General features: G+C 46.4%; 2 protein-coding genes across 3 annotated transcripts in view; both read right to left on the reverse strand.

The window, feature by feature from the left end:
• Positions 1–24973, reverse strand: part of CAPN5 (calpain 5) — a 45787-nt gene that overhangs the window by 3413 nt on the left and 17401 nt on the right. Inside the window, exons 3-12 of one of the 2 annotated variants that reach the window (XM_015852495.3) lie at positions 16796–16927; positions 7203–7411; positions 6277–6469; positions 5563–5756; positions 4972–5049; positions 4246–4441; positions 3297–3419; positions 2983–3179; positions 2511–2632; positions 95–231 (exon numbers count right to left, since the gene is read on the reverse strand). In XM_015852495.3, coding sequence (XP_015707981.1) covers positions 95–231; positions 2511–2632; positions 2983–3179; positions 3297–3419; positions 4246–4441; positions 4972–5049; positions 5563–5756; positions 6277–6469; positions 7203–7411; positions 16796–16927 — 1581 coding nt within the window. The remainder of the gene's footprint in view (positions 1–94; positions 232–2510; positions 2633–2982; positions 3180–3296; positions 3420–4245; positions 4442–4971; positions 5050–5562; positions 5757–6276; positions 6470–7202; positions 7412–16795; positions 16928–24973) is intronic. The other variant, XM_085510125.1, reaches the window with a different exon arrangement.
• OMP (olfactory marker protein) lies at positions 11372–14144 on the reverse strand. Its single transcript, XM_015852497.3, has one exon. The coding sequence runs from the start codon at positions 13881–13883 to the stop codon at positions 13404–13406; it is 480 nt and encodes a 159-aa protein (XP_015707983.1). The 5' UTR covers positions 13884–14144; the 3' UTR covers positions 11372–13403.

A 24973-nucleotide genomic window follows, 5' to 3' on the forward strand; every position in this document is an offset into this window, starting at 1 on the left:
TAAAACAAGGGTAGATCCTTAAGGGATCCGACCAATCTCTCCCACTTTGATTTGCCTGGTGCAGCCTCACCTCGGGCCCCCAGATCATTGATACCTGAACAATGATGGGTTTTCCTGGCTTCTTGCGGTAGAAGAGGCCTTTCACATCAAACTCTGGTGACACTGTGTCTTTCTTCACTGCAGAACGAACCTTTTGACCTTCACACTTTATTATCACATATGGGTCAGCTCCTGGGGAGATAAAAAGTACATGATCCTTATTTTGTATCTCCTGTAATTTCTCAGACCCCTTTCCCAGGGGCTGCATGCAGCAGTTTTCCTCCAAACCCCACCAGAAGAGATGACTATCTGCCAAGAAGTGCATCACACCCCAGATGATGTCCAGGAAGTTCTGCTGATGGGCTGGGACTTACTCTGTTAGGTGACATGGTACCCAGAAAGGAGCTGGTGATGGACTGCTATGAAATGGCCACCTCTTCCTTGACCACATATTCTATTTAAGCCCTCCTTCATCACCCTAAATTCTCCTTGCCTTTGGGCTTGGAAGGCAGTGATGTGCTCACCTCTCCCTTACAAGATTTACTGAAAGTAGGAGAAAATAAAGCCACGGAGAAGAGAGCTGGGCTCACAGAGCTTGTTTCAGGGAAGGAAACACCAAGAACAGAAGGAGCCTGCAAAAACACACTTGCTTCCACTGGACTCATATATTCCAGAACTAGGCTTGGTTTTACTTTAAGGTCAGAACCAACTAGCTCAGCATGAGAATATGCTCTCCACCTCTACTCATAAAACTCTGGCACTCTTATATTTCTCTTAGACTGAGTGAGACTCAAATGCTGAAGAGATTTTAAGTATAAGGGCTAACACTGGGTTAAGAAAAATGTTGGGCTATCAAGGTGATGAGAGCACAAAGCCGAGCCAAAATTAAGTGCCAAGTTATGCTAAGCTGGGAGATCCATAAAGGGTCTGGGAACTGGGAATGTTTAGTCAGGAACTAGTGGCAGAACAGTGAACCTCAGAATGGAAATATATCTAAAAATACTTTTAAAAGGTGAAGATGGTGATTAAAGTATTTGCTGTGAGCAAGATTTCAGGGAAAAGATCGAAATGTCACAAAAGAAAAGGATCATCTGTAGTAGAAAGAGAAGAGAAAGATGGGGCACTGAGGGGCAAAGAGGTGAAATGAGTGGGATTCAGAGACTGAAGCAGGCAAAGCTGGTGAGTGGGAAGCCAGAAGGTCAGTAGAAAGGAAAGGTTATAACAATATCCCAGCTAGAAGAAGATAATTATGGGAATGAACAGGCCAAAAAGATGGAGAGGTCAGTTATCAAGTCCAAAGACTATTAGCTCATAGCTGGATGGTACCTGAGCTTCTAGGACAAAGAGTTCCTCATTAGACACCACTTTTCACTTATGAAACAAGTGCAGGTTCTGGGAGTTTCAGTAGAGAATGAGATACTGCTCTGGAAATTTAATTGTCAGATGTGTTTTCCAGCCATGGACTTCAGTGGCTATGACAGAAACAGACCAAGCGTGTCTTTTTTGTCCAAGGGGAACATGGGAATGAGGAGAAATGAACAGGGCCAGGATTTAAGACCACTTTTTTGTTTGCCAGACCACCTCCTCACCAGCTTGTTGTGTGCAAGGATCCAGTTCCCCAGCAAAACACAGCTGCTTCATTTCACATTTTTCCAAACCAGCCTCTTCTTTTGGGATGTCTCATAAAATCTTCATATTCCAGAGCAGGAGCCAAATTCCAGTTTGTAAATCACTGTTTCTGAAGTGGTGTGGAGGAACTAGGCTGGGAGATGCAAGGGATACCCATTGCACTGGAAACCACTGAATAATCAGTCTGGTGGTGGTGGGAGCTGAACAGCTGGAACACAGCTGGGAAAAGCCATTCCCAGGGAGATCTTGCTGAAAACCATATTTTATGGCTCCAGAATCCACATGGAAGAAAAGGTCATGTTTTTGTGACTACACTGCTGCATTGCTACAGGCACATTGAGTATTTTAAGTAACCTAAGGAAAAAAACAACCTACTTAGAGCAAAACTCTCACCCTGTGCACTGGACACAATAGGAAGACTCCCTTTGTGGTAGGTGATAAAATAAAATGAAGACTACCCCCAAAACATCGACCATTGCTTATCTGTCCTCACTACTAAAACTTGACTTTTTGAATATGATTCCTAAATGTTACAGTTGCTCGTACTTAAAGAGAAAAGCCTGGAACAGTGCAGGATCTCTGCCAAGAGCTCTGAGGAGGTTCTGGGAGGATCTCCCAAGAATCCCTGCTGATAGCTTAAAATTAACAGTGGCTCACGTGCACAGAAAGATTTTCCATGGACTTTCTCCTCCTCTAGTGCTTGAACCAGGTGCTTCCATTGAAAAACTATCTGAGGACATAAGAATTCACAGCAAGTCCTCACTTCATGAAACCACGTCTCTCTTCTCCCCCTGAAACAACCAAGTCCCAGTCTCCCACCATGGGCAGAGAAAGGCCATTACCTCCTTGGGAGTCCTGATTCTTGAGGCCAGCTGCAGCGAGGACGTGGATCTGTGACACCACTTGAGGGTACCCACACATCCCACTCCAGCAGGTGTGTGGTGGCTCATCCAGTGTCAGCTCTCTATTGGGGAGAAATGTGTAATATTTGGGATATGCCCAGCCTTACCCGATGGGCAGGCCAATAAGTTTTCTCTATCGGGATGGGAAGCCTATGTACCATCCACAGGCAGACTCTGCTCCCCACTCTGATCTCCTTCTCACCATAGGGTTGAGATGCTCTCCCATGTCATGCTTAGAAGCACAGTGGGAACTTCTCCACGTGTCTTTGTCACTTGGCCACCTTTGAAAGGAAGCCAAACACCAGCACTGGACAAGGCTATGGCCAATTCCAGTCAGGGCTACCACGTAAAATAAAACAGAAAGCACTCTCCAAAAAGGCAGTTCCTCTCCATTACTGCTCTTGTTCCTTACCGGCAATCTGAAGGCACATCTGTGAAAATCCTGAGAAGAAACTCGCCTACAAGACCAGGGTCAAAAGTGGTGGGGATGATGACATAGCGGCCTTCCTTCAGGTCCGTCCTCAGGAAGACGCTGCGGGAGTTGATGTAAATGGAGCTGGCCACCTTCTGCTGCAGGGTGTGCATCCTGTAGTTCCTGTTCAGCTCCACCTGGGGAGAGAGCACAGAGGGAAAGTCATCAGGACAGCACTGAGGAAACGTATCAGTTACCAGATTAGGGGAATTTACTGAGGGCATGCAGACTAGCATGCAGGACCCACAGTTTACCTTATGGATATCAAAGCCTATGGCTAAGTTCTCTCCTTTGCCCTCTTTGCGACTGGTCCTTTTTGGCTTCTGCTGGATGGAGATCAGCACTTCATCTTCTGCCTTCTTCACATCAAATACATACTGGAAGCAAACACAGAAAGGTGAGGAAGACAGAAGCACTGGGCATGAATGGGGGTAAATCCATCTTTGAACTGTTCTGCAGAATCCAAGGAGTCTAGATGCTTGTACCAGACCATTTCACCCCTTGCAGTCTGTCACAAGTCCTCCTATAGAGGACTAATTCACAAAGACCTAACAGCGAGGCTAACACAGAGCAGGGAGCACGAAACAGCTCTCTACACCCTTGATGACAGCTCCTACAATGGGATGGACCACCCTTCACCTGCTTATTAGATGAAGGACTTAAAAGGATTTGTCCCATGTTACTGAGAATCTTAGTTGAGAGTAAGACAGAGGAGCTTGTTTCAAGAGGAAAACCAAACCCAATCAGGGCCTTCTCTGAAAGCCCAGAAAGGCTAGAAGGAAATGGCCCTATAGACTACATCTATCCTAGTACATTTAACAGTGCCAAGGTTTGAGGAAACTAAATATAATTGGATCACTCAGGCATCTAAGTAGTTGGAAATGTTTCCTGGCCTTGACTGGCACCAGCTATTACCACTTCCCTGTGGCACAATTTGATGTTTGGATGTTTGCTTGTGCCAAGGTGCTCCACATCAGACACTTGGATGCAGTTTCCCTATTAGGAAGGGTAAGGTTAAAAGAGTTGGGCTGGACGCTGGTTGTGTTCTTCCCAGGGGTCTCAGTCCAATAAAGGTCATGAGCACATTAAAAATATGAGCACAGAGCTCTGGTGACCTTTTTGTCCTTTTAAGTCCCTGTAGGAGATTTGAATCCTTGGAAGCAAATCTGAAGGCTTCTGAATGTCCTCTGCTACGTGACTCACTTGTGGATTCTGCAAAAAGGTATCCTTGTGGTTAATGCAGCCTCCACTGCGGTTCTTCAAGGGATCATCACTCCTGGTCCATGCCCCATGTAGCACTGCCTCCTCCCAGGTCTTATGGATGCTGAGGTAGGATGTGTTGATGAGACGGCACTTGATGATGTCTGTGAAGTATCTACAGAAGTCTTCAAAGGTCATCCTAAGTCAGAAAGGACAGAGCTGGGTTATGCTGCTTTGTTTTCCTGAGCAGCATAGTGCAGGGAGATGGATAGCCACCTCTTAGAGACTGTGGGTAGCCTCTGATACCAACAGAAGAGGTGGAGACACCTTTCTCCACACACACAGCAAATAGTTCATTTGTTCAAACAAAACAGTTGTATGTGTTGGAGTGACAGTAGCAAAGCAATTGCTCCTCCTGCATGTATGGGTATGTGTGGTACTGTTATCAGTACCTAGTGAGTTGGTTATGCTCAACACACTTCTAACAGGTTTCTAGTGCCCTAGTGAAATGCTCTGGAACCAGTGTGATACTGAGCAGCTTGCAATCCTATGGTCATGACCAGCCAAAGCTAATGCCCAATGGGCAAAAGAGGGAGATGCCACTGAAAATCCTATAGCTTGAAAGGCCATTTGCTCTGGTTAGCCAGTTGAATGGTAATGACTCAGATGTTTCAGAGGATGGAAGGACTGTGAACACTGTCCATGGTGGCAGCCTGAGGAAGGACTCACCAGAATTCACCATCGTCTTCTACTGTCATCCCCATCTTCTCTCTTTCACTTTTGCTCACTTTTTGCCACTCTTCAGAGCTGTGGGAGGAGTGCGGAATCATTACTGTGAGGGCAAGGAGGCACCAGCCCTTGGATTTCCATCCCATCCCATCCCATCCCATCCCATCCCATCCCTCTCCTTCCCATCTCATCTTATCCCATCCTGTCCTATTCCATCCCATCTGCAGACATCATGGCAGTGGTATACACTGACTCTTTTAAGTATTATTTTGGCTAAAACAAGACTGGGGGTAAAGGGGTGAGCTACAACTACCCTTTACAAGAGTGAAATGCATCTGATTTCACCACAACATCCACCAGAACCTCAATGACGACTGCAAGCTCAGACACTCTCCTGCTGTGTCCTTCTGGGAACCCAGGACAAAAAATACATCTACCCAAATGAAACAGTAGGTTTAGGACACTGGTTGAAGCAACATTCCACAACTGCTTATATGTTACCAAATGGGTGTAGATATAACCTCAGCGCTTGCTCTAGTCCAACATTTTCCACCAAAAAAAAGTGCTATTGCTTATTATTAGCATACTCACGTATCACTCCAAGGGCCGTTCCACTCTCGTTCACCCCATGGGTTGCGCATGCGGATCATGTCCAGCTTCTCTGACTTGAAGAAAGACAGCAGGCCATGGCCCAGGCGGACCTTCCGCACATCAGTCACAGCATATGCATGGCCCTTCACCAGCCCACAGGCCAGGCGGGCCTCCATGTCTGCTGCTGATGTAGCCTATGCAGGAGGACACAAAGAGGCTCAGGGACAGAGAAAGCTGCTTTATTTGGAGTATCTGACATTGTATTCAGTACTAGATTCAGTCTAGTCTTCACCAGTTGTGTGAGGTCTCTGAGCTCCCATGATGTCTTCCTTAAGCAATAATGTTTATCCTATTGGTTATAAAGGAAGATTTGAAACCCAGTGTTCATGAAGATGTTCACTTACAGACATGAAAATGGTTTTTGTTTTTTTCCTGGAAGTGAATGCTTTGATAGTATTGAAAGGCCAGGAGGATGAAACTGAGCTCTTGGACATAGCAATGAGTAATAAAGAGTAATAAAAGTAATAAACCATCAACCCAATACTACCATGCCCACTAAACCACATCCCTGTGCAAGTTCCTTTGACATCTATGCACGAACCCTTGGCCACAGTTTACTTGATCTAATTTAGATGCCTCCAACAGGCTTGGATAAACAACATCCTAAAATGCCTAATCCCATGAAACCACAATCATGCAGGCAACGTTGCTTACTTTGATGGAGCAGCTGATGAGGCCTCCACGGTTGTGCACTTTCAACACACGCTCAAAGAGGAGGTTTCGTTTGGCTTCATCAGTGGTGTAGTCCCCTTCAGTCAAGTCAATAGGTTCAGAGACCCCACCGGTAAAGTCTACCAGAGCATCAGCTGTGTTGCCTCCATCCAGGGCCTCATAACATCCTGACAATCTAAAAGAGAGTGACAGGGTTGGCACAGTAGCACTGACATTTTAAGAGCTCTCAGACACTTCTTGAGATGGAACAGAGAACAGACATTTTGTAGGCAGTATTTCAGTGGGATTGGACAGCAAAAAGAGGGCGACAAAATCAGATCTGTGCTGTTTCCAGAACTCCTGTAATCCCTGAAATAGGTATTATTTAAATCAAAGTGGGCTTGAAGGATATGTTGTTTTGAGGGTAAACTGAGGAAAGTGAAGGCTTTTTCTTCCAATTCCTGTGTATCCAAGATACATCTTACTCCCCCCCTAAGAAATCCATTGTTTTGACTAAAATATCTGAGGCTAAAGCACCCTCCAGATGGAAGTTCCAGTTCTTGAGTACACAGAAGAGAAAAAGGATGATGTTTGGTGTGGAGACCCTGACCACAAATATGCCCCCAATAACCTTAGATCTACTTCTGACCTATAAAACTGTTGCATCCTCAAGAAGGAAAGAAAGACCTCAGCTCATATAGGAGCAGATTCATGTTGCCTCCCTGATGCAGTGCTACCTCTGATAGTTCTTTAAGCCAAATTCAGAAATAACCATTGCCAGCTCCTACATGGCACCAGACACCTGTGGAGCCTGCAGCATTTTTTTACTACAATTATTTTCCACTGGTATAAGCCAACTGCTGAATGAACAGAGATGAAAATTGGAGTGTGCAGGTCCTCGTTTGCTCTGCATCTGCCCAAGTACCTACTTGGCATAAGCCTTCTCCACCAAGGCACACCAGAACTCATTCTTGGAGTTGGAATGGCAGTAGATGAGCTGGTTGTGGAGCGTGGGCAGGCGGTCATCTATTACCACATCCAGCCACTGACCGAAACGCCAGAATTGGAAGTGGAAGATCCCTGCATAGCTCTCAGGCTTCTCGGCATTCCACTCCTGCTCCTTCCAGTCTGGGATGACCTGAGTTCAACACAAGGAGGAGACAGAAAGGAGACATGCACTCAGGTTATGCCCCTTTTTTCCTAGGGTTAATTCTTACATCAGAACTCATGCAGATGACATCAATGATGAGGAAGAACCTGAGGGAAGTGGATTTGCTCATTATAGCCCATTCACAACATATTCTGGGCTTGCCTCTTCCAAGATAGACTAGATTTGCATCTCCTGAAATAGCTCAGACTTTATACTTCATTGGAGGATGTCTCTAAAGATCTTTCACAGCTCTGTTTCTACTATGCCTTCCTTGACCTCATTTTCATAATTCTTCCCAGAAAATCTGCTGTCATCTACTGTTGTAGAGAGGCTATTGGAACAGAAGGGTCCTTGATATGACCAAGGATGGCTGTTCTTAGGATCAAAGTTTTAGAACAGAATCAAATAGACCACTTAAAAGGGATCTATGGAGTTCATCAAGTCTAATAACTTGAGCACATCAGGTCTAACCAAAAGTTATTATATATTATGAGGGCATTATCAAAATGCTTCTTGACAAGCACATTCTCACTGATGGCCATTCTTATGACTGAATTTCTGTGAATTTTTATGTCAGAAGAGTACTGCTGGGATCCCTTTTTAAATCCTTTTCCTTGGCCCTTGTGTGACAGGACTGGTGTGAATGCTGTATTTGTATACAGAGTGGTAATGAATGGGGACCACCACTCTGGGCATATCTGCTCTGATAAATTAGAAAAAAGTGAGATCCCCCTCCCCACGGGGTCCCTTTTAACCCCTACAAAGACCTGCCATGGTCATCCAGCAAGTACAGGAAGGGAAGAAGAAAAAAATGAGTCTGAAGTGAAAGAAACTTTAGAGAAGTTAGGAAGCTGAGGCAGCGCAGGTTTGGAGTCACAGCCATTAACAATCTCAGCGGGACATGGCAAAAAGGGATGGGTAATTAAAACAGTAAAAACAATTTGTACCCTCCATGCTTGTGGGCACCATCAGATATTTAACTGCTTCCTAAATGTTGTGACCTAAGAGAGGAGATGCTCCAGTGTGCCCATGGGAAAAATTAGTAGCACGGCATGTTTCAGTTCACCTGATAGGACAAGAGGTAATGGCTTTAAGTTGCACCAGGTTCAGGTTGGATATTAGGAGAAATTTCTTCTCTGAAAGAGTGGTAATGCACTGGGAGAGGCTGCCCAGAGTGGTGGTGGAATCGCTGTCCCTGGAGGAGTTCAAAACTGTGAAGATAAGGCACTGAGGGATGTGGTCAGTGGGCATGGTGGGGATGGGTTGATGGCTGGACTTGGGGATCTTGGAGGTCTTTCCCAAACTTAATGATTCATTGCCTGTCCTGAAGAGACAAACAGTAAGTATTGGGATGGGACAGGACAAGACACAGCTATATTGCATGGAAAGGAGGTCTTCGGGAAGCCCCAGGTCATAGTGAGACCCCTGTATGAGTCTTTGGCCCTTTTCCCCCTGCTGGAACTTTGTGCTTTCTTATGACTGCCACCACAAAGCTGTAACACTCCCTGTTCCAGCCCAGGGCTTTTATTGTTCCTTGGAATGAAAGACAGTTGAAATATTAATGCTGCCTTCAGCTCTGTGAGCTCAATGGCACTCTTTGAGTTGTCTGGATCAATAGAAGCAGAACAGACAGAGCCATGAGAAGAGCCACTTTGGGAGGGTTTGGTGTTTTCCAGGAGTGCTAATGAAAGATGTCCCAGACTCCCTCTGGGTAACTGCCAGGGAAGGTCAGACCATCAGTCCCCATCGATTCCCTCCTGACTGGCACTCGTGATAATGAATTGTCATAGAGGACCATTGTGCTAATCAACTCACTATTAATGTGAGCTTAGAAATGACTAAGGTATTGATTAGAGACAGCTACTCAGCTTCCAGCTGGCTGGTTTTGAGATCTAGCACTACCACTAATGGTGGCAGGAGGTACTGATCCCCCACCATTCTCTACTATCCCGTCCTCTGGGTATGGCACCAAAATTATCCTCAGCTGTTGAAGGCACCAGGATCTGTGGCTGGCCTTCACACATAAAGCAGAATCTACTAACAGATTGTGTTCCAGCAGTGACTCAAGGGGTGAGGAGTCTGATCTCTTCTCAGAAAAGGTTCTTCCCCAGAGGGCAGTGGGCATGGATAAGCTTACAAAGGGCAGTGAGCATACACTTGAGCTGCTGGAGTTCAAGAAGTGTTTGGACATCGCCCTCAGACATAGTCTGGATTTTGAGTGGTGCTGTGTGAAGCACTTGATGATCCTTGCATATATCCAGCTCAGGATATCCTATGATTCTATGACCTCCAGAGCCTTTGCTCAACGTGGCAAGCACTGAGGCATGAGTTCAAGCGTGAAGCTCCTCTTCTCATAGAACCCTTCATGAACTCTCCATTCTTGGCTGACGATGAGCCAGCAGTGAGCCTAGATGGCCAAGAAGGCCAACAGCATCCTGGCTTGTATCAGCAAAAGTGCAGCCAGCAGGAGCTTGAGCCGACTGTCCCCCTGTACTCAACTCTGGCATGGCTCCGTCTCAAGTGCTATGTTCAGTTCTGGGCCCCTCTATCGAGGTCCAGAGAAGGGCAACAGAGCTGTATAGGGTCTGGAGCACCTTAAACATCTTATGGGGAACAGCTGAGGGATTGTTCAGTCTGGAGAAGAAGAGGCTCAGGGGTGACCTTACTGCCTTCTACAACTGTCTGTAACCTCACTGAGTCTGCAGTGAGGTGGGTGTCAGCCTCTACTCCTACGTAACAGCAATGGGACAAGCAGTAATGGCCTTGTGTTGTACCAGAGGGAAGATTCAGGTTGGATGTTAGGAAAAACATCTCCAAATGAATGACCAAGCACTAGCACAGGCTGCACAGGGAGGTAGTTGCGTCACCATACCTGGAGGTGTTCAAGAACCATGTAGATGTGGTACACAGGAACATGGTGCAATATTGGTGGTAAGTGGATAGTTGGACTAGATGACCTCAGAGGTCTCTTTCAACCTTAATGATTCCACGATTCTATGGTGAATTTCTGAGGGCACCTAGATCCAGTGTGCATGAGAAGGGTGTAAGAAGGACAGTGGGACAGTGATGTCCCTGGGCCAGAGAGCAGCCATCTCCTACATCCACTGGCACAACAGGAGAGAGGTGGCAGCTCCAGGTGCCTATTGGGATACTGGTCTCAGGACATCCACACTTCAAGGCACACAGTGCAACTCCACCTGTGGCCTAACACTGCATATTCCCTAAAGGATTAAGCAGGAGATAGTCATATAAACGAGATCCACAGCTCCAAACCACCCCCAGGAGCCCTCTTCAGATATCTCAGCTCTCCTCAGTGGTTACTAGAGAGCATGACCTTAACCACTCATCCTGGGATCCTGCTCAGTCCCGGACTTAGCTTGGTTGCATTAAGGCAGTGAAAATGGCATTTCCCTAACCTGATGCAGTTTTTCTTACTCCAGAGAGGCAGATTAACAGAAAATGCACCTATGATTCTGAAGAAACATCCCTGACTTGAAGGAGGGATGGGTGGGTGCTGATTCTACTGGGAACTTGCCAGCTGAGGATGGGGAGGAGGGGAACCCACTGTGCCAATCTGCTGAACGAACCAGGACTGAACTTCCCCAGGAGATGGGATGGAGTAGTGTATCTGAAAACCTTTACAGGGCTGAAAACTTTGTAGGGAGATTTTCAGTGGTTGGCATAAATTGGATCATCTGCCCTGTGGGAGAGAGGAATCAGAGTGCCCCATTCATCTCCCAGTCCCAGCTCTGATTAAAAGGTGAGATCCACATGAGCATCAATTCCTCCATCAATTTCTCCCCTGCCCAGCTTCACACCCCTCCAAACCAAACCAAACCAAACCAAACCAAACCAAACCAAACCAAACCAAACCAAACCAAACCAAACCAAACCAAACCAAACCAAACCAAACCCTAAATGTTCCATTTAGCCTTTCACACTGAGAGAGAAGGTGGTAAATGTTCTTTTTTAGGTCTTTTGTTTTCTTTTTTTTTACAGAGAAGAGATTATCAAAAATACCAGCAATGACTTGAAAATTGGTGGGTTCTGCCTTACTGCATACAGGACTGGGGCAGCTACCAGATAGGGAATCATGAAAATATGCATATCCTTGGTCCTTAAGGGGAAACCAGCTGATAAGGTTTTTATTTACTGTGGCACATCAATACCAAGCAAAGTACCCACTGCATGAACTCTAACTGAGCAAACAGCATTGTAGCAATTACATACTATGAGACCTGGCAAGCAAAAACCTTTTTGGAAGTTGGCAGTGACTCCTGTTATGGGGTCTAATCTGGTTTGCACTCAGGAACTTTGATCTGGGATGTATAAAGAGGGTTCTTCTATTGGAAAAGAGACCATTTTGGGACCCTAGAACTGGGTTTGATCCACCATAGGTCCATACTATAGTCAACCAGGGATGGGTCCCCTTTTATTTCTCTTCATTGAATACAGCATATCTTCGGATATAAGCAATGTCCATGCAGTGAACACGGCATGGCCATATGTGGTTGCTGAACTTTGGCTGCAAGCAAGACTCAAAGCTCCCAACTTCTCTCCATCTCCTGTTTGACTTTTCCCCTTTCTCTAATACAACTTGTGTATATCATTTTATACACTGTGATTGGGCTAGAGAGGGCATGGTGTCCAGCATCTCCATGGGATGTGGAGAAAAAGCTGGATGGGAATTGTGCCATTTCATCCTGGCTTTCCTACCACTGCTGTCTCCTTATACACCTCAGGAAAACCTCAGTTCATACCTTAATGCTCAGCCCCATTTGGGAGCAAGTGCAAACCAATCATAAAAATACTTTTTCAAAGGACATTTCCACCCGTGACTCTCAAGAAGTGTCACTAAAATACCTTTGGGTGGAAGAAAAGAGGATGTCCAAAGTCAGCACTTTATCCCCAGTCAATGGATGAGACAGGAACAAAACATCCTGGACGTGGCCTGCAAGGTACTCTCTATAGATCACAGAATCAAAGAATGGTTTGGGTTGGAAAGGACCTTAGAGATCACCTAGTTCCAACCACCCTGCCATGGAAAGAGAAACCTTCCATTAGACCAGGTTGTTCAATGCCCCATCCAATTTGGCCATGAAGGTGTTTTAAAGCCATAATCATGCAGAGATTGGTTTTGCTGCAAGGGACTAGCAGCTGGCTCAGACATACAGCCTGCTCCAAGCTGCTGGCTCTGCACATACATGCATGCCTGCTTCAACCCATCTCAGTATCAAAAATACATGCAGCAAGAGGAAGGCAACATGTCTGAGCACACCTCCCCACAATGACCCCCAGTATTAAACAGTGAAAGTCAGGAAAAGGAAGGTCCACCCTTCTATTTTTTGTCCAGTGGGTTTGTATGAATGCTGAATACAACACGTCTGAAGGTCCTTCAGCTTCATGGTAAGGTGAGCTTCCATAGGTCTGGTCTTCAGAGACATGGAGCAGTCACAGTCACACAGGAGTCACTGTAAGTTGCAAGCACTTAGCATCCTTGCAAGGATCCATCTCAAACAAGCCTCCCCTTTTGGATGGCTGGGATGGAAACTTGATGGAAACCCTCCAGGATGCCTCTCCCGTTTGCAGCATAGCAATTTGTTTTTCCATCGGGCATTTTGTATCCAGGTGCCATGGTTGGAAGGGTAAGAGCAGCCAAACATTTCCAATCCAGCAAAACTGTTGCTAGCCAGGCTTGGTGAATCCCTGAACTCACAAGCAAGCAGAATTATACTCTAGGCAAATAAAGCAGCAAGCATCCATGGCTCGTCCTCCCTCTTCCCCTTCATTCAGATTGAGGAAAGCATGTTTAGGGAATGTTTTTCAGGGGTGAAGAACTCCAGAAGTGCCAAGATACTCTCCACCATTCTGTTATGCCACCCATCAATGAAGAACCACATAGAAACAACCAAGAACTGAACAAAAGAAAGAAAAATGAAGACAAAGCATAGCTGAGCAAGAAGGACAGAGATGGAGGAAATCAGGCTTTAAAAATGATGGAACCTTTCAGCTGAGCAGGTTCAAGGCCATCGGTGAAAGCAAGGAGGAAATACATCACCTTGCGGATCTTGGCTAACTCCACCAGCCGCTCCCCAAATTCTTGAGCATCTGCCTCATTGTATTCCACCTCCTTGGCCCCTGGTTTCTTCCAGAAGATGCCCACTGGTTCCAGCAGCTGCCGGTTCATAAGGTGGGTAAGGTCAGGAGTCCAGTGCTGGGAGGTTCCAGTCACCATCACCTTCCCAGAGCTCTCCAATTGAATGTCCCAGCGGAGGAAGCGCAGGTTGTGCTGCTGAATGAAATCCACCCTGTAGATGTGCTCATTGGGACGCAGCAGCTTCTCACCATCCTGGGGCTTGGCATTTTTCTGCTGCAGGCTTTGAGCTCTCAGACGCATGCACCGGGTGAGCTGGTCATCGTGGATGAAGGGCAGCTTGAGCTCCCCTGCCTCAGCTGCCATCTCCTCTGCTGCTCCTCTGCTATGTCCTCAGCGATGTTTGGCTCCCAGATAGGACACGCAGGGGTAAAAAATCTGGTGCCCCTTCTCCGTGGTCCCAGCGGTGCTAGGCAACCCAGGCCACTGACGCAAAACACCCTCCAGGGCTTCCTCTGGTTGCCCTCCCATCTCGTTTGCAGATTAGGAACTGATGGTGCTGCTGTGCATGATAATCTATAGGGAAGGGATATCTGATGTCAGCCTCCCTGGCAACCTCCCTGACAACGGCTCCAGCAAGCCAAAGTGCAGCTCGTTATCCCCAAATGAAGGTGCACAGCCAGGGCAACCATCCTGCAGGTGTCAGTGCCACTTTATTCTCAGAATATCAGTTTGTGGGATCATTCATGTTGGAAGCAGCCTGTGGAGAAGTCTGCTCCAACCCTCTGTTCAAAGTGGGACTTTTTGGTTAAACCAGGTTGCCTGGAGGTTTGTCTACCCCAGCTCTGAGTACCTCTGTGCATGGAGCCCTCTGGATAATACTATTAGAACATGCTCATGCTGAAGTGCTGAAGATATGTCTTTTATTTCCCCTTTTATATCTCATTTCCCATGATGCTGCTGAATTTTGTCCTGTGGTTGTTCTCAAATCTGGCTCTGTCCTGTCTGTACCCTCCTGTTTGGTAGTTGCAAACAGCAAAAAGCTCCTCCTTCATCTCCTCCTGACCATACAAAACCATCTCTCTGGTGTCCATAGACCCTAAACCTGGACAAATCCCAGATGAGGAATCACAAGTGCCAGTTGGAGGGGATGTATAATTTATCTTGCCCTGCTGGCTGCACTCATGGCAATTTGGCACCACGTGTGGCTGTTCATCTCTATGAGGGTTCATGTTTGACTCAGTCAGGACCCTATGCCTTCTGCTGGGTGGCATTGCTGGCAGGAAGCCTTAGTGGGCACCAACAGCTCAGCATAGGTCTGCTGCCCTCGAATGGACCAGGTCGATGTTGGAGAAGGTACATGGAGTTCCCTTTCACTCAGTGTTTCTGGGGAATGGGGACATGGACGCAGTCTGGGCTTTTGTTTGTCTCTTTGGGCCAGGTGAATGAGCATATCCAAGATGGAAGCAAGCTCTTCCAGGTGCTGTAGAGATGCTCTGAGTCCAAGTGAACACCAACAAGACTGCTATGCCTAACCTGGGGCTGCCCATTTCCTAAAAGCTGCTGAGTATGGTTATATCCAGAGCATTTTATGCTGTGTTGGTGGGCTCTCCAGGCAGTGGATGGGACAAAAGAGGATACGTATGAATGCATTCCTCTTTGAAGGGTATCCCCAAGAGGCTGTGGATCCCAAACAGAGCTGCCATGCTAAATCATGCACCCCTACACCAAGCACCATGAAAAGGTGGCAAAACCACCATCATGACTTCAGGCATTCCATGGAAAAGGCCTGACCCCACAGCAAGCATGCTGTGTCATCTTTAGGATAGAGCCACTGGTTTGGACTTTCAGAGTCCTTGGATTTCAGCATCAACTGTAAAACATGCTGTAAAACAAACCATTCTGAAAGAAAGAAGGATACAAGGATGCAGATAAAGAACAGCTCTGAGAGTTAAGGGTATGGAAAATGAGAACTCACAAGCACCTATGGCAAAATTGCCAAGGGAGGAAAAGTAATGCCATTGGTAAACCGAAATAATGAGGTGTCCAAAGAGACTTGGCTTCTGTTTGGTCGACATCTCCCAGGGAAGGGCTGGAGGTGATTGGTGAGGAGGAAGTAGAACTTGCCTTGGGGAGATGAGAATGCAGAGGAACAGCCTAAACAACACCTTGCACCAGACCTGTAACAACAGCCACAAGCTACAGAAGTACAGAAGTAGGAGGAAATCTTACTGCTTATCTAAACACCTACCTTGTTCACGTGTGCTGGAAAGACTTGATTTCAACAGTAAACAAAAAACAAATTCCCATGGTAGAGCCCAGTGTTTATGACCACAATAGCAGAGAATGGAGGGACAGAGCAAGGAGGGAATTCTGGTCTGCTGCAGTAGGGGACTGGGTGAAGTGGGCGACACTGCCAACATTATGGGGCTTTGGTGGCTGCCTTTTCACATTATTATTGAGATGAAAGTGCTTGCAACTTGCTGGTCCCTTGTCCTAGGATGACACACCTGTACCAGACTGAAGACCACAGTTGCACTCGTTTTCATAGGCTTGAATTCTTCTCCCAAGAAGGACACGGTAAAAATGGCCACAGGCTGGCACAGGATGTGGCACTTGGCACCTCCTGTCCCTTCACACTGCTCAGGCTCTGCCCCCTATTCTGCAGCTCCTTGGTGCCCTCCTGGTCCATGACAGTGCAACCACGATGCCTTTAGACCCCAGCCTCATAGGAATCCCACTGTGTGGAGCAAACCATCTATGGGACGTGCCAGGGATGTGTGTTTGAGGAACAGTGGCTTGGGAGGCATACTAATATCCTTAAATCACCCTACTGCCCCCATGCAAGGTGTCTCATGGTCGAGGTGAGAACACACGGGGCAGCCAGAGAGGTAATACTATGGGAAACAGGGACTTTCAGCACTGCAGTTGAGCACCCTGAATATATATATAATAATAACAGTATATATATATATATATATATATATATATATATATATATATATATATGGTTATTCTGGAGTGGGGAGGGTCATACTTGGGATGTGGGAGGACAGAGCAGAGTTTGATTCATGTGGTTATGGACAAACTGACCAAGAGTTTGGCTCAGATGTGATGTGGCTGAAATCACAACAATTCCTCTCAAAGAACATTTTTCTTTAAGAGAGGTTTGCCAGCTTTTAAGGACTGTCATTCCTGAAGATCCAGTATCTGAGCCAAGCAAACAAAGCAAGAGGTCAAGGTGTTGAAGCTTTCCTTTGGCATGAGGCACAGCTTACCTTCTGCCACAGGGCCTCACGGGATGCCAGGGAGGAGCAGGCAGCCACAAACCAGCAGTTCCCAACCTGGCCCTGGTGTAAATCATGGGAGCTGATCCCGTCCACAAAGAGATGAGGATCGGCGCAGATTTCCTGTGAGACAGGAGAAAACAGGCACACCGGTGAGTGAGGAGGCAGAGAAATACAAAGCAAGGCTTCCCAACAGAGGAAAATCTCTTTCTCTGCTCCTCAGGATCCCTTTAAATCCCACCTGCAACCTTGTGCTGGCTTGGCTCATCACATTGGTGGCAGGAGAACCTTGTCCTGCCTTGTGCTCTCCCCAGGATATGGTTATGTCACTGCTGAAGCGATGCCAGACACTCTCCCTGGAGGATGGCTATTCTGTTCCAGCATCAGCAAAACTCTGCTATCATTATCCATGGTGATAATGGTATGTTTTCACATCATTACAGCCCTAGTGACCCATCTCCTCCTGTAAGTCTGCCCTTTGCCTCCTCTGCAAGCCCTTCAGCTCTGACAAAGCTGTCTCTTTATCAAGCTTCTCCCTCTCACTTTGCTCTGGGGACCTTTTAATGGGAAGGCATTTGGTGCTGGGAGTATCATAAACCATAGCATGGCTCGGGTTGAAAGGGACCCTAAAGCCCATCCAGTTCCTAGGGTCTAACCCAGTCTGGCCTTGAGCACCTCCATGGACTGGATTAATCCAGTATGGGAAGTCATTTTTCAGGGTGAAAGTGGATGGGACAGAGAAAGAGTTGAAAGAAACTTTTCTGTTTTGCTATTCTATCTAATTTAAAAGGGTGAAAGACAAAGCAGATCTCCTTTCTCTATGCCCCTTAATTTTTTAGGTTATTTACATCCAAAGTAACACATTCCACAACCTTTGCACATCAGGACTTGAATTGCTTATTCTTCATGGGGAGGAATTGCTGCTTCATAAGCATATAAGGACAGATGCCCCATCCCTGTGGACTTTCCAAGTCAGGCTGTACAGGCCTCTGAGCACCTGATGAAGCTGTAGGAGTCCCTGTTTGTTGCAAGCAAGTTGGAATAGATGGACTTTAAGAGTCCCTTCCAGCTCAAACAATTCCCTAGTTCTATGATTCTATGACAACCCTTTAGTCCCACCTAACCCAGCCAGCACTGCACACTTAATAAACAACCTGAGATTCATCTGGATGCAAACTGGGCAGCGATCAAACCCCCAGGAGAGGATTCAACCCTGGCTGCCAGTGTTGCAGGAGGTTGGAATAAGCACTAGAGGGAGGCAGTCTGACAGCTGCCAACAGCACCTGCTCTTTTCAGCATCCCTGAGTACTGAAAGGGATGGAAGAGGAGTGGTGCTGTTTAATAACAGGATAACAGAGGTTATCCTATTTCATACCATCAAGGAAGCAGCCAACAGCTTGTGATGCATCTCTCCTGGCTGTCAGTGATGTGGATGATAGTGGTCCTGCTCTGAGCTCAGAGGCATCACAGCTGAGGACCATTGCTGCTCTTTCTACCCATTGGGTGAATCCATAGCATACAAAAAAGAACTCAGTTGGTTTGGTGTAGGTCAGGAGAAGGTGAAATCATGGAAGCACATTATATTTGGCAGAAATTAGGGTAAAGGGTGTTGGGTGCTATTTCTCTCTAGCAGAGCTGCTAGTTAGCTGTGACTTCCCCATCACCAAGCATTTATGAATTAAAACCCTTTGGTTGCTCATTTTAAGACAGGGAAGCCCCATGTCCTCATCAGAAAAGCAGCCTATCTTTGTACAGAAGAGGAGATCAGTGCATTGCACTCAGTTCTCTAAAAGCCACAACAGCACTGAAGGTGCCAAGGCTGGAAATGCTCATGCCTGGAAATGCAAAGGCCACATTTCATTTATAGAATCATAAAGGTTGCAAAAATCCTTTAAGATCATCTAGTCCAACCATCCACCTATCACCAATATTTCACACTAAACCACGTCCCTAAGTGCCACAACTCCATGGTTCTTAAATGCCTCCAGGGACAGTATCTGTCACCTCCCTGGGCACCCTGTTCCAATATTCAACCACTTTTTCAGAGCTTTTCCTAAGATCCAACCTCTGACTTAGCTTCTCTTCCCACTGATGCAGAAGGTCTCTAGGGGCACGTTGCTCTCAAAGTCATTCAGGCAGTTCTTCATATGCTGCAGTAGGCATTTCCCATTTAGGTGCAAACTCGGATGTGGTATTTCAAGGTGCTTTTGGTCCACGAATGTTATGGCTGAGAGCACATCCTTGCATCCAGCCTGACCCATCTACTCCAAGTAAGATCAGGTGGAGCAGGTTACTCAGAACCATGGCCAGTTTGGTTTTGAGTATCTTCATATATAGAAACTCCACAACTTCTCTGGGCAACCTGTGCCAGTGCTACCCACAGTGAATAAGCATTTTTCTCACATTTAACTATAATTCTTTATTTTTTCTGTATTTTTTCCATTATGTGTTCAGTGCCTCTTGTCCCATCACTGGGTATCAATGAGAAGAGTCTGGCTTGATCTTCTGCATTCCCTACCATCTCTATAGACATTCATAGAATCATTAAGGCTGGAAAGACCAACTGAATCACCTCAAGTCCAACCACCAACCTATGCTGAGTGACCATGCATCCACCCTTCTCTTCAACACCTCCATGGACAGTGACTCCACCACCTCCCTGGGCAGCCTGTGCCAATGCATCACCACTCTTTCCAAGAAGAAAGTTGTCCCAGTATTCACTGGAGCCTTCTTTGAAGAGTCCTTCTCTCTTGTTTTGACCTCCTCTCTTGTGCCACATGCTACAGAATGCTCTCCTCACAGAAGGTCATGATCTTGGTATCATTCCATTCATTCAACAGGACCAGTTGGACAAACACTGAATCATCCTCCCTGCACTGTGACCCTGAAACCACACACATCCGCACACACTCTCTGGGTTCTTCTGGGTTCAAACACTGGCCAACTCAGTCAGCTCAACTCACAGTGCTTTCTTCAGCACATACCTAAATTCTGCTCTTCATCTCATAGCAGATGGCTCCTGGTCATGACTGCTCTTCAGCTGGACACGTGTGCTGAATAACAGGGAATGTGGAGGGGACAGCCTAAAGCTATGGCTACAGGAGATACAGTTTTGATGCATTGCTCTTGACTCTACCTTGTCCATTTTTACTCCTTTTGGAAGAGCTTTATTTGGTAATGGTATGGGCTTGCAAGGCTGAGTGCTTGCATTGCTTTTACTTTAAATTCTTCATAACTGCAACAATGGACAAGGGAAGAGCCACTGATTTCATCTCTCTGGACTTCAGAAAGGCCTTTTACATGGTCCCACACAACATCCTTCCATCCAAATTGGAAAGATGTGGATTTGATGGGTGGGCTGTTCGATGGATGAGGAATTGGTTGTGAGATCATTCCCAAAGAGTGGTGGTCAATGGCTCAAGGTCCAGATGGAGACTGGTGATGAGAGGCATCCCTCAAGGGTCAGTACTGGGACAAATGTTGTTTAGTGTCTCCATCAAAGACGTACACAGTGGGACTGAGTGAACCCCCAGCAGTTTGCAGATTATACCAAGCTGTGTGGTGTGGTCAACCAGATGACCTTTAAAGGTCCCTTCCAACTCAAATGGTTCTATGATTCTATGATAAGAAGAACTTGGCTTGGAGCAACCCTAGGGAACCTAGGCAGTGTTAGAGCTATTTGCCCTCCCTAAAACTGGCTGCTGAAATGGCCACTGAACTCCAGGCAATTAACTATGACTTGGTGAAAGCAGGTACAGATGGTCCCATGGAAAGATATAGCCTGATAACAAAGGCAGGAGCAAAGTGATTCAAACTTCTCGTGATTCATATCCTGCTTTCTACATCCTTTCTCCTGCAGTGGGTGTGGGATAGAGCTGGACAGCAGTGACAGAAGATGGAGAAGGCTCTGAGGCCCCTCTTGATGAAGGGCTGATAGCTGGGGTAGCAACACTGGCTTACGGGAGTCCAGAATAGGCCTGTGCCAGTTTGCTCCCTCTGATCTTGGGCTATTGAAATCCATTAGTGAAAAGAAGACGTGATCATTGCACTTATCTTGTACTTGCTTGTTTCCTCTCACTAAAAAGCATGTGGGCCTTTCCTTGTCTCTCCCCTTTAGCACTATTTCCCTCAACAGGCACATTTTCCTTCCAGATGCAATTAAGCAAGAATATATCATCCCTGTCTCCAGCTAGTCCAATCCCACATAGGGCAGCAGGGAGCTAATTGGCTTGATAATTGGCAACTGTCTTATCATAAACATTCCCCAGTGCAGATTTCTGAGCATTAGATATGCTGGGGGTCTGGATCATGTCAGACCCACTGCAGAGAGGGAAAAAAGCTAAGAGGGATAATAACCATGTGAGATGCAACATCTGCTGCATGCCAGGGTCAGTTTTAGCTAACAAGATTTTGCAAGGAGCAGACCAGCTTAATTGCATTGCAGAGCTGGGACGCAGGAGACCGGCTGTTTCAGGAACAGTGCTTTCACTCAGACTTGCAATATCAGCAAGATAATCAATTAGCTGCACTTCCCCCTTCCCGAGTGACAGGGAACTGAAAGGACCTCATGCTGTGAATGTCCAAGCAGAGCAGACGGTGGTGGCACAGGTGGCACAAAGGTCCCTGTGCTGCTGGTATCTCCGCTGGGATGTGACTTTGTAAACAACAGTTACAGAGTTTGCACCTGAGTGACACAAGAAAGAGGAATGGGGTGGGTTTGGGAACCCACAGATCTGTGTTTTCATAGGGATTAATGTTTCCCCAGTGGTTCAGCTTCACATATACCATATGGTAGGTTTTGTTGGCAATATCTGCATCCTGTAAAACTGCTTTGGGGGGTTTTGTATTGCTTCAGCCAGGCACCCTGAACGCTAATCAACCTGACGCATCACACTCTGTATGTATTTGCACCTGCTATCAGCTCCCACCACACAAAGGGAGTAGGGTTAGGGTTACTCCACCCTCAGTGAGTAGGACTTGTAAAAGGAGGCATTACAAAAATACCCTCCCACCAACATCATGACCCTACTTATGTACCCGCGTACCACACCACAGCGTTTGTTTTGGCACCAGAAATGGCACGGATAGTTTCAAACAGGATCCAAAGGTCAATTTGCAGGCTTAGCCCTGATGTTTGCTTTTCCCAATATCCGAAGTACAAATGCAAAGAGATCTCTGTTGAAGCAACAAGACAGGGAGAGATGAAACACACTGTGGGAGCACTGAAACACCAGCCCAGGAGCAGATGGAGGTAGAGAATCAGAGTAATTACAGCTGGAAAAGTCTTCCTTAGACTATCAAGTCCAACCCATGCCCACTGTGCTCACTAACCATGACCCTCAGTGCCACATCTCCAAGGTTCTTGAATACCTCTAGGGATGGTGACTCCACCACCTCCCTGACAGTCTGTGCCAATGCAATACCACTCTTTCAGAGAATAAGCTTTTCCTGTCATCTAACATGAACCTCCCCTGGTGCAGCTTAAGGCCATTACCTCTCATCCCATCACTGTTACCTGGGATCAGAGGCCAATGCCACCTCACTACAACCTCCTTTCAGAGAGCTGCAGAGGGCAATAATGTCTCCCCTGAGCCTTCTCTTTTCCAGACTGAACAATCCCAGATACCAGAGGGAAGTATAGGATGGGAAGGAGACTAAAACAAGTGCAGAACCCTCTGATTCGCTGTTCCCATTCCTCCCACTCATACTTCATAGTGATGTGCTCTTGGAAAGCCTCACCATTACTCAGTCCAGGGCTTCTTTGGTCTCCACCCAGCCAAGATCAATGCCAAAGGACATGACATCCCCACTTTCAGCATTTCCATCAAACAGTGAATTGGTTCGGTGTATCTGATAGTAGATTAGACCTATAGATTTCAGCTCCTAAGCAGAAAGGTCTGCAGGCACCTCCAAGAGTGGCATGTTCAGAGCAGTGACATGATGTGTCCTCGGTAACCCTGGCCAGAGGCAGAAACCTCTTGGTTCCTCTTGGCTCCAAGTGCCAGAGCAGTCCAGCCACCACACAGACCATCATTTCTTTATGGCTCCTTTTCACACCTGAGTCAGCCTGACCCTTTCATATACACACAATCATGGCCTTGGGAAGCAAGAGAAATGATGCTGAGCAAACCCTGCAGCTTTCAGGGATGGGTCCGCCTGTATCTCCTTCCTTTTAATCCTGGTACCTGTAGGCATATGTAGGATTGCCAGCCACCAGACCAGGCTGCCCAGAGCCACATCCAGCCTGGTCTTGAATACCTGCAGGGATGGGGCATCCACAGGCTCCTTGGGCAACCTGTTCCAGTGCATCACCACCTTCAGAGTGAAAAACTTCCTCCTAACCCCTCTACCCTAAACCTCCCCTGTCTCAGTTTAAGACCATTCCCCATTGTCCTATCAACATTCTTCAGGTCTCCTACAGATCTCCATTAGGACAGCACTAAGGGTCAGGAAAAACCCTTCCTTATCAACATCTTGGGTTTAAAATGCACCCACGCTCCAGAGCTCATCCCCTCATCATGGCACACTGCTCCCTTCTGTTATGCCAGTACATGCTGTGGGGTCTAACCTCAGCCAGGGGAACTGCTTGAAACCATGTGCAGAACGACCCAGACTGGATTGTAGGGAGCCTCACAGTCCTGCTGGCACAAATGAAGGTCCATGAACAATATGGATGAGTATGAGTGATGGGAATGGCCACAGCCAGTATCTTTTTGAGCCACTGGTTCCCATCAGGAACGTGGAGATGGGAAGACCATTTTCAATTATGTTTTGCTGTGAGAAACTGTATAATTTTGGAAAAAATAGTGCAAAAATACCCACTTGTTCCACAGCTATTGTGAATCTCAGAGTGAGCTGGTGAATCTATGAGCTCAGCTGCACTGATTCTGCCTCCAAGGGCCATCATTTGGGTTTGGCACTCATGCCTGGCCAACACCGCCCTGCCTGAATCCTAATTCCTGTGTTGCACGGAAAGTCAATCTTCTAAAACACAATTCAGAAAGCCAAATCATGCCTTTTATTATTATTAATTATCTTAAGAGTCAAGAAATTGAAAAAGAGAGCACAAAGCTGCAAAGGAAAACTACCTCACCCTCTGTAATACATATAAAAACATCTTAGATAGTTTCTAGCATGGACACTCTTACTCAAGCCACACAATACCAGGGCTAGGATCTGCCCATTAGTTTGTGGTTTTTGTATTGTATTTATAACACAACAGCATCTTGATTCAAGACCAGCACTAGACCTCACCACAGTCCCAATTAATCCCTGTTTGTGCAATGGTGACGAAGAGGTTATCATGAGTTTAAGCTATTTAAAGAAGTGACTTCCAGCCCACACCTATTCTGCTTATTCATACTCTGGGCGTAGCTTTGCAAACACAGAAACATACTTTATGAGAAAGCCAACATCTAGAAATGTGGACAATGTGCAGTATTTCCAGACAAGACTTTGAAGCCTGTAATACATGCCCAGTTTGCTGCCAGTTTAGTGAGAGATGTAATGATGTATGTACACCATCCACAGCTCCACGATGGGAACATGCACGAGCCCTCCAAAGGATAGGTGAGTCTCCATATAAACTCACAACATGGTTTACATATTGCGTATACATGATTAGAATTTTAGCTGGCTTCTCCCATTAAGAAGCACTCTATTTACATGCTCCATGATTATTTCTTACATAACACTCCAGTGGTGGTATTTGTACCAGGACACACTCAAAGCTTCAAGCATCCACAAACACTGTTCATTAAGATAGTTTGTTCACCCTTTTCCTGCTTGGAGGGGACCCACAAAGAATGTATCACCAAACAGTAGTTTCTTATTAAAGATCCAGAAGATATGGGATGTTTTGCTTGGTCTCCGTAACACGCAGGTCACCCTTCCCAAGCTGCATCCAGGTGAGGATGTGAACAGGTCAGCAACTCACACAGCTTGGCACCCTGCTATGTAGGCTTGGAGCTGGTGACTTCAGCTACCCGTGCTCAGCTTTAGGTCACTAAAGCCTGCATAAACACTGCAGCCACTGTACTTCCTCAATGATGCTTTTCATCCACCCCCACCATCTGTGCTAAATTATGTATATCAGAGGAGGAACAGAACCATTCCACTTACTGTCAAATTACATTGGGGTTTTATTTTAAAAAGGGACAACTTAGGGAA

This window comes from Coturnix japonica, chromosome 1, assembly GCF_054131305.1.
Source record: "Coturnix japonica strain WE chromosome 1, WE-NBRP24, whole genome shotgun sequence".
In the NCBI taxonomy this organism is placed as follows: Eukaryota; Metazoa; Chordata; class Aves; order Galliformes; family Phasianidae; genus Coturnix; species Coturnix japonica.